Genomic DNA, 10,154 nt, shown 5'->3' with positions numbered 1-10,154 from the left:
GGGATGGAACTAGGCAGAGGGAATAGAAATACCCTCCTCTCCTCTGTAAGCAAGCCGTGGCCTTCTCTAAAGGCTTTTTCCCCAAAGAGATTTGAAGTCCTTGATGGGAGTTTTTTAGTAAAATACATTTGCATATAAAACCCTACTGGAAGGTGTGTGTATGTGTGTGTTTGTGGAAGAGGAATACAGAATAGTAGCAGAAGGCTGTCTCCCTACTCCTAATGGGATTTTGTAGCAGCATGTGCGAGTTTGTTTCAGAAGTCAAAAATGAACAGATGTTGGTATAAATTACCTCTGTGTCTGATGTCTTGCAAATTAAAAGCGCGGTTGGCATCACTAAACAATTTCACTAGGTTTAGGGGGGTGCAGTTAGCGGGCGGTGATTACTGTAGCAGGTCGGTAAGAATCTTCACACTGCAGTAGAACAGGAAAGCAAGGATAAAGAAATAAGGAATAAAATAAGGGGTATGTGAATTAATCAGAGATGTTAACATCTTTGATGACAAGTGAACAGGAGGGCACGTGCTCTGGAGCAGCCCCTGACCCACAGCAATTTCTCTGTGCACAAAAAGGGGTTGGTACTTAGGATGTGATTTATAGGGCACAGCCCTCTTTTAGGGAGCAGCTATGTCACCAATTCGTATATCTCCTATATGGACCGGTGAGTAGGAAAACTTTCTCCCCTCCCATGTAGAAGATGATGTCTTTTGAATTACTTCTACTTTTACGGTGGTTTGCTGCAGCTCTGTGTACTTAGATTAGGTTGAAGGGGGAGGAATGATTGAGTGGAAAGGGGGTTGTTAAAAAAGGATTGGTTAAATTCAAGGAGAGCTTGCCACTGAGAGACTTTGGAATATCCATTATTTTTCCTTTTAAATCCTTTTCATCCCTTCAATAGATTGGGTCTTTTAAATTTTTAAGTCTCAATATATTGGTCATTCTCCCATTTGAGGACAAAACAGTAAAGAATTGGGGGAACCGAAGGGCAGCAGGCAGAAATAATTAGTAAGATCAGTACAGTGCTCCTGGCCCAGGATTTGGGGAACAAGGGTCTGTTCTACCCAGCAGAGTTTTGAATTACCCAAGTCTGATTTCCAGAGCACCTGCTTCTAGCCATGTTGCAGGATCATTTGATACTGTGTTTAAATGCCTTAATAAGCACTGGAGAGTAGGCAGAAAACCTAACCAGTAGAAATAAATGATGAGACCCACTCTGGCCAGAAGCATACGTCAGTGGCTATAGAATCAAGCTGAGGGAAAGATTCCAAGGAATGGGATTTTTGAAATTGCTAGCCTCCCTTATTACAATTCATTCATTTATTCACTCGTGAAATACTGCATGCAAAAGAAGCAGTAGACTACTTACCTTCCTCTGAAAAGTGCTGTGTTAATAATACCACTACACCAAGCATGAGCAGGGCCAAATACCCAAGAGGGCAAGACAGGTGGTTTAATATGCTACTCATTTTACAGATGAAGAAACTGAGGCTCAGAGATCTTACCCAACTCACAGTGTCACCTGGCTGCTAAATACTAGAGTTCAGCTTAAACTGAGTTCAGATTCTATGTTCTCTGAAGAAATGCATGCTATTTCTCATGGGCAAGAAAATACTCGTTTGGATTTCCTCTAGAGTAATTAGTCCTTGTCCCTGGATCTTTCCATTAATCTGATACTACTTCCAACAAGGGAAATGATTTTTCTTGCCAAATGATCAAGATAAATTTAAAAAGAATCCCACAATGTAGAGAATGGAGCAACAGGGCCACTAACAAGTCTTCTTGTTTGTCTATGGAAGGGAAGGAAAGTAACTTTATTGTATTTCTACTTGGTTCTAGTTCCTTTGTCTATTATCACTCATCCAGCCAACATTTATTCAGCAGATACCAGGTCCCTCACTGAACTAGGGCCTGGTGATATAACAAATAATAAAACACTACCTCTGCCCTCAGTTCTTACACTTGCATGGAGGAAGACAAGTATATCTACAAGTAATTGCAAGTCTTATAGGAACTTTGTATGTATGGGATTTGGGGTAAATCCACCAAGGTCAGTTTGATTCAGGCCAGCGTAGGGTTGTGGGCACATGAGACAAGACCCAACACTGGGGCTTCCATTCCTAGTTAATGGGGTTTCCTTTCCCTTTGTTGGAGCTCTGGAACTTGTGAAAGATGGAGAGTGCAAGACTGCAGTTACCAGAAGCTTTCCTATGGTTACAAAGTTTGTATTGTTTTATTTTTCCCTTGTACAAATAAACCAAGAACTGTTAAATGTAGTTGGTGGGGGTGGAGAGTGGAAACCCATTCATGTAGAACCATTTGCTCTATACTTGGGAAAGGGAGCGAGGAGGCTCGGGTGAAGGTCCTTCTCATCCCTGCAGGTGCCTCCCTAGCCACCTCACTCCTTTGGCCAAGATGGAGACATGTCGTTGGGAGACCAACCACAGGGCACCACAGCCTGCTGTGTGTCCTCTGCATGGTTCCAGAAGACTTCTGGCCCCCAGGGTCAGCCATCAGAAGCTTTCAGCACTCTTACATCCATTTAAGAGACGTAAAAAGATGATCTTGTGGGGATGTGGATGAAGGGGGTGTTATGCTGTGTACGATTTTTGAGGATTTGCTTGACAGAGCTAAAATGGGGGGTTTTGGAGTGGGTCTTGTAATTGAGAAATGTTTAACTTTCATTTCAGAGCTTCATATGTAGGAAAGTAGCTGTATAAACCCTCTTGTAACTACAGCATTCAAAGATTGATGGTGCTGAAAGTCAGAGAAAGATACATAAACCTTGCCTGGCTATATTAAATATCTAAGGACTGACAATACCAAGAGAGAGAAGACCAAAGCTCTATAAACCCTACTTTATTACTCTATCCACAGATGAACTGCACTGAGGGAATATAAACCCTGTTACATTACAGTATCCAGGGACCGCACTGCTGAGAGATGGGGTAAATGATCTCTAATTTTGATTTGAGATTCTAAATGTCCAGAGACCAACAACCCAGAGAAGACTCTTATCTTCGTTGGATTTTAGCCTCCAAGAGCAAACCTCCTGAGATAGTGAACATGAGTATTAGGTTACATTCTTGAGAGAGAAAGAGGTTTTGGAGGAATTCCCTGGTGATTTTTTTTTTCCTTAAGGGTAAATGATAAAGTTCCCCAGTTGCCCTGCACCTTATAGTAATTACCAACTTCAGAACAGTTTTGTATGGTTTTAGTTATCAATAGTGGTTTGTTTTTCCCCTTTTATGGAGATTAGTAGTGATTGAATCTGTTATGGTAGCAACTTTGTATACAATTTAAATCAATCTGCATTTTAAAATTGTTTCCCTGTGAACCCTCTTTCAGATTTTAGGTCTTCATTGATCTTTCATTTGCTTTGTGATTCCAGCCAGAGAGATGACACGGGGGAAATTCCTCAACATTCTAGAGAAGCCCAAGAAGTAGTAGCTGCTTATGGACAGGATGTCCTGGGGACTGGAGCCACGCTCTCCTCCCAGTGCAGCTCTGATGACGCGCACCTCTCTGCCTCCTGGCCAGAGGCCGGAGGGTGCACCTCCAGGACTGAGCCTCTCCCCTGCTCCTGGCACTCTGCGCCTCTGAGGACACTTCAGCGGCAAGAGAAGAATCTGCTCTACCCAAGGATCAGTGCAGTTACTCAGTCAGCTTCCAGACTTTGACTGTCTCATCCTCTGTTGTTGGTAACACCAGAGGGCATATCACTCTTAAAGGTCAAAGTTCTGCTTTCCGGCAGTGACTCAGGAGCTCCAGGATCTTACAGTTGATTTGATTCAACGATGGCAAGTCAGTTGCACATGTTGACTGGACGAGTTCTTTTGAACTGTGCTTGATCTCTTAGGAATATTTATGATGCGAGGAGACCAGAGACCAATTCAATTCCGGACCAGACCATGCAGCTTGACCTGTAAACTCGCCAGTGCATGCTAGGTTCCAGGAATCCCCGGCTGGAGAAATGCTTTTAAAATTCTGCACCTCTCATGATAGTTCCATTCCGCACCTCCCAACCCCCACCGTAAAGGGGATCCCAGTGTGTCAAGTCCTTCCAGGGATTAGCTTGTAGAGTAAAAGGCACATGCAAGGTTGCTTTGAGTTCTAGACCTCACGACCAACCTAAAGGTGATGGAAAGGACTTCTGAGTTCTAGTTAATCTGTTACAGATTCAATTAAGAAAGTCAGTACAGCCTGAAAGATAGGAGAAAGGGACTGATTGCAGGAGTTCCCATTTGATTGAAAACTAGAAACTCTAATTGACCTTAAAGAAATGTGCTGTGGAATGGTGGCAATGTTTTGCCCCCCTTGTCTCATCTCACAGCACCCATAGGATAGAAATATACACACACAAAAGAAAAAGAGGATTTCCTGACTTTACAACTCTTATGAAGCTCTTGGCCAGTTATCTGCCTCTGTGTTAAAACCTGAAAATCTAGCCCATGGGTAAAATTAATATATGTGTTCTTATTTTGTTTTAGAAGCCAGCCCCCAGCCTCTGATATTTTGAGAAGTACATGGGGTTTCCTAAGCTTTATGAAAAGAACATCCATATAGCAATAGTGTGTTGGTGTTTGGATGCAAAGAAAGTTGTGGTCAAGGTTTTGGTCCTGATTGTCTGCTAGGGTACAGCACTGCTCAGTTTAGTAGTTCGTCCATTAACCATTTTCTGATACTTCTGCCTTGTTTCCCATGCTAGAATTAATGTTGGCTTTTTCTCTCATTTGTGCCATTTGACCATCCATGCAACTTAAATTATTGACAAGGGGAGTGGAATTTAACGCAAGACACAAAGGAGAGTATGAGAAGGAAAACATTCTGCTTGGATGCTATATGGAAGGTTAGGCTATAGATGCTTTGATCTTAAGCAAAGCCTATTATTGACATTCGTTTATCTTAAATGCGGTTGAAGAGTGTGAAAGATGGGGCGGGAGAGAGAGAAAGGGTGGGGAGGCTGTACAAAAAAATAGTGCCATAATATCATATTCTTCCTTTGCTCTGTTTTTGAGAGTTGATGGGTAGCAGGCACTTCTAAGTGCTTGGGGAAATTGAGAAGTATATGGAGAACATTGGGGTACCTCCCCCAAACCAACTCCTGTCTGTAAACTGAAGCTATAGTAGTTGGTTTTTTGGTCTGCTTTGGCCTCTTCCTTTTACTGTCATCTTATTCACCAGCACTTAATGTAAGTAGATGTTTTAGAATTGCAATATTTATTGGTTTTGTATTTGTCGTCCTTAGAAATGTTAATGATGTATTTTTATATTAATAATATAAATTTATGTACAATGTGTGCATGTATGTATTTCAGGGTGTTAGAGGATTGTACTTTGTATATGATGGTTTCTGTGTCATCATAATAAATACGTCCCTTTTATAGGAGAGTGAGTTTTTCTCAAAGGGAAAAACTTTGCATATTTAAAGCATAGACCTTATCAGAAAGCACAACTATAACGGCAAATGACCTACTGTCCTCCCCTTAATATCACAGTGGGTGGGCGGTCATCTACTTAGTGGTCTCCAGCTGCCAGTCTGTCCTACCAGCCGACCAGCTCATTACTACTCAACTCTCTAAAGTGGTATTTAAAAATCTTTAATAAAGTCTAGATCTCTCATCCTGGCCTGTAAAACTGTCTCCATGTAATCCTAATCAACCCTCCAGTTTGATTTCCTTTCTCTCCGGTATATGAAGTCTCTGTTCCAGTTAATCTGAACAATTCCCAGTTCCTCACTTATATAACTTTTCTCATGCCATTGAGTTCCTAGAAAGTCTTGCATCCTTTTCATACACATCAACCTGTCCTTCCTGTAAACTCCTGATGATCCAGTTGGAGATACTCCTTCCCCCTGCATTCCTACAGCATTTATGTATACCATCCTTACGACTCTTATTACCACACTCCATCTTATTTGTAAGTGATCTGGCTTTGTATCTTATCGCCCCCCCTGGTTATATGCTCCCCGAGATTGTGGCTGTCTCCCACACATCTAGTTGTTCAGTGTCTTCTTTGAACTGGGGGTTCAAGACCTGTATCTATTTGCAAGCTTCCAGTTAAACACGATGAATCAAAAACAAATATTTCTCTGCCACCTACTAAATCCTATAGTGTGAGTTCCTTTACAACTCTGTTCAAGAACTAGAGAAGAGGAGGTATTAATCCGTACTACTGCTGTCACCCATCGACAGTGTATCTGCTCCAGACCAGAGGTGCCCTTTTAGAGAAAGCATTTCATTTTAAGGAAAGCAAATTGCTTGGCATCGTTGATTCATCATTGATTTTCAAGAAAACATCTGGGTGGACAGTAGATTTCTGTGATCTAGAAAAACATGGCTGGTTGACTGACTAAAAAGGTACAGCGTTACAAATACTATGCTCTGACTCCTTACAGATTATTTTTCTAATAAGTAATGACTTCTTATTTGCCTACAGGTTTGAGTTCCCTTTCCATTTGCCATTCCAAATACCATCTTTGGAATGTATCTGTTGGCTATGAGCAGCACCATTTTGAAAAGCATAGCAGTGGTGCCTGGAGGCACATTTTCAAATTCTTGTTCCGATCTTTCCTCACCAACAGTCTCGTTGCTTCTTGCTGTCTGCAGTCTCTCAGGTTTTAGGCCTCAGCTTTGGGATCTGCTTGGCTTTCCTTTCACTGTTGGAGCAGTAGAAGTTCACAGGCTGTCAATTGCATTGATATGAAAATGCTATCATTAATTTTTCTTCATCTTTTTGCTACCCATTTGTTGTGTTTCTTTAATGGACACTTGCTAACTGCTTCTTGTTTTTGGTCCTCTAGCTGCAGGTTATTGTAGCTCCTCTGTCTTCTGGACTCACCTGAAACAGAGCAGTGAAAACGGAGCTGGTGCAAGTCATTCCATTGCCCCTGTGGCTTCTGAAGGATGTTTGGACTTCCATGGGGGCTTTGTAATTCATTTCCAATGGGATGCTCTGGTCCCTTCTGTTTCCTCCAGGATTAAGGCATCACAGGAAGGTAAATGCAGAGCAGGAAGGGAGGAAATGGGCAGTGGGCCAAGGTGAACAGTCCCAGGGATCCAATAACATAGTTTCTTAACCTGCTCTCAGCCTCTGCACAAACTCCATCTCCAAGGATTTGTGTGTTCTCCAGTTTGTTTTCTTCATCCTTTGAGAGCTACAGGACTACCTACCCCTGCATGGGCTTCATTTCACCAGAGGGCCTTGTACCCCCCACCCCCAAAGAATGGGCAGTCATGGGCTCTCCCAGTGCGTGAAGTTCCGACTGGCCTGTAACTGACTTTTCCTATCTCTTTAGGCTTTGGGGCACTTTGGGGATGTGTTCCTGACTGCTTATAGAGGCCACTGTCCTTCCCACCCTTTGCCCAACACTTGTCTTCATGTGCAGGGGTGGTTGGGGGCTACAGGTGGCACCAGGTGCACCGTGAGGCTCCCGGTTGGTGAGTGCTGGCAGAGCCTGTTAATTAGCACATGAACACCCCAATGCTCCATTAGCCAGGCCAGGCATTCGGAACCTTCCCCTCCTGTGGGCCCCTTCCTCCTAATGAGAGCTGGAAGAAGGGCCCTCACAAAACACTGCCTCAGAATAATATTCCGCTTTGTCCCCACCAGTAACCAGGGCTGACAGGATCACTCTGTCCATTTCTCTTCTAATTAGCACAATTCCAGCATAGCCTGAGCCAGCAAATGGAGAAAAGCGATCAAAAGCGATCGGACAACCGTACCGAATCACAAACACAAAGAGGGCCATTCCCTGTAATTAGGTGAGACAATTCCTCAGTCTTTTCTCGGCTGGAGTTTGCCGCTAAGACTCTTGCTGTTTGGGTCCCAGCAACACAAGTTACATGTCTCCCTGGGACACTAATAAGCCCCAAATTGCCTTCCGCTTCACACAACTCTAACCAGAAGACAGATGCAGGGGGGAGGGGGCACAGCGAGGGGACAGGGTCTCTAAACAAGCAGCTGCTGCAATGTTTCCCCAACTCCAAGGAGCAGACACTGGGGCTGAAGGCAGTTGGCTTGAGAGAACCGCCCTGGGTGCAGCCTGGTCCTGTCACCTGAGCTGGGGTCTGAAGCACTGAGAATTCCTGACCCTCAGGAGATGCCCCCTCTGCCCTATTCATGCCCCACCTTCTGTCTGTTGTCCCCATTTGATCTCTTCCTCCCTCCCCCTGCCTGTCCTCAATGGTGGCATCATCCCTGGAACTACATCGGAGCCCTGTTCCACTGTAGTTATGATCTCAAGGATAGCAGACATGCAACGGACATGCAAATTCTGCTCTCAAAGAGCTCGTGACCTGGAAGGGGCCCTTCCTTCCAGCATCCATCACCTCTGTATGTCTGTCTCTTCCCCACCCTCTCCTGCAATCCCCATTCTCACTTCCTAGAAGATTCCTGGTTTTTAAAACAGAAAAGTGGCCCATCAGCTGCCAGGGCAAGAAGCTACAACTGGCCATACTCAATGTGGCTCAGAGGCTGGCCATTTAATAAACAGAAACAGCTCCCTGAGGACTGCAGCCCATTACAGGGATTACTGGGGGTGGTATAGCCATGAACTTGGTCAGGGACAAAGGAATGCAGGGGAGAGTGGCAGCTGGAATCACAATTAAACTCAAGCTCTGAGCTGAGTTGGGCTCACAAATTTTTATCTTTATCCTGCCCTCTACTTTCTGTTTTGATCTATTCTTGATGCTTCTGAAAGTGACCTCCAATACCAGAAAACACTCAATTGTCTAGAATCCAAGGAGCCAGAAAACTCAAGTAATCAGAGTTGCTTTGTTGTTCTGTCTTCTCTATCTGAGACATGGAGAAGTAATGATAAGATTTGACTTTGTAAATAACTTGAGAGATGTCAGAGAACTGATTCAAGTTTGTTCAGTCTCCTATAGTTTCTTTGGTTATAAACAGAACTTAGACTAGTACCTGGCACATAATAGGTGCTTAATAAGAATTTGTTGAAAGAATGAACTGCCGTAATACTCAGTGTTCATAGCCCTGCTGCTGGTCTAAGATGTAAGTGAGAGCTTGGATCTGAGAGAGAGGCAGGGATGGGCTTGTGTAAGTCTCTTCTCTCTGAGCCTCAGTGTCCTCGAGGCCTCTTCCATTTTACGTTTTGTTTGTTTGCTTATTTCCCTTAACAGAGGCACTGGGGATTGAACCCAGGACCTCGTACGTGCCAAGCATGGGCTCCACCACTGAGCTATATCCCCCACTCCCTGGGATGGACCTCTTCCATTTTAAAGAGGCAGCCTAGCATCATGGATAAGGGCACAGACCCTGATGTTGGGCTGCGTGGGTCCAAATCTTGTTTCTGCTATCTACTAGCTATGTGACTTTGGGTAAATTATTTAACCTCTCTGTGCCTTAGTTTACTCATTGATGGAATGGGTCCAAGGCTCCTAACTCAACATTATTGTGGCGATTAAATTAGTACTTGCTGGTGTTTTAGAACAGTGCATGGCATATCGTATCCACTGTGTTATTTAATTTTTTATTATACTCACAGTTGTTAAAAATTGATAACCTTTACAGGGAAAATATGATAACTTTTGGTTACCTTGAATAGTCAGTTAAGCAGAAAACCCACTTCTCTAACTCTTTAGAAGAACGGACAGTTTACTGAATACTTCTCCTGCCCTCATTGTTCTGCCCCCTGAGGCAGCCTGTGTCGGTGTGGACACAGTAAATCCCACTGTTGACTGCACAGACAATGGCATTGAAGACCGTTTGTTGCTGAAGAAGGGAGGAAAGGGTATCCTTTGTGACACTGGCAGGTTTCTGGGCTGATATTGAGCTTGACATAAGGCTTGAGTCATCGTGTTTTACTAGTCTTGGTGGTCCTAATGTATTCTAAGCATCCAGGGTATTCTAGTCACTGTACAGGGATGCTCTTCCCTGTTTTGCTCTGTCCTTCCCACCCCTGCCCCCATCCCTCTTCCAGATGCTCTGTTTCCAGGGCTGAACAAGGTCCACTTGGGCCTGGGGCTCCCCAGGCAGCTTCTTAGCTTTTTCCTCTCTGGGAGCGAATGGAGAACAGCCAGGTCTGATTCTGCAGCCCGAGGCCTCAGGGTCAAGCAGGGCCAAAGGTCACATCCCAGGGCCTTTCCGGATGCAGCCAAGCCAGCCCAGGCCAGCGGCTCCACACAAAGGAGCAGCTG

The 10,154-nt window shown here is 44.1% G+C and overlaps 1 protein-coding gene across 7 annotated transcripts in view; it reads left to right on the top strand.

Moving 5' to 3' along the window:
• LIN52 (lin-52 DREAM MuvB core complex component) overlaps positions 1 to 10,154 on the top strand; it is a 118,846-nt gene that overhangs the window by 86,348 nt on the left and 22,344 nt on the right. Inside the window, exons 6-7 of one of the 7 annotated variants that reach the window (XR_835837.3) lie at positions 2,875 to 2,945; positions 3,389 to 3,526. The exons of 1 other annotated variant lie outside the window; for it this stretch is intronic. Coding sequence is in view for 2 of the 6 variants with exons in the window: in XM_045522903.2 (XP_045378859.1) it covers positions 3,346 to 3,677 (332 nt within the window). In the remaining 4 variants the exon portion in view is untranslated. Of the gene's footprint in view, positions 1 to 2,874; positions 2,946 to 3,345; positions 5,382 to 10,154 lie in introns of those variants that run through there. 5 more of the 7 variants (XR_012507462.1, XR_006727786.2, XM_045522903.2 and 2 more) reach the window with 5 other exon arrangements.

The sequence above is a fragment of the Camelus bactrianus genome, chromosome 6 (genome assembly GCF_048773025.1).
Source record: "Camelus bactrianus isolate YW-2024 breed Bactrian camel chromosome 6, ASM4877302v1, whole genome shotgun sequence".
NCBI lineage: Eukaryota > Metazoa > Chordata > Mammalia > Artiodactyla > Camelidae > Camelus > Camelus bactrianus.
Note: the sequence above shows the minus strand (reverse complement) of the source record. Positions and strands in the feature narration are given on the sequence as shown.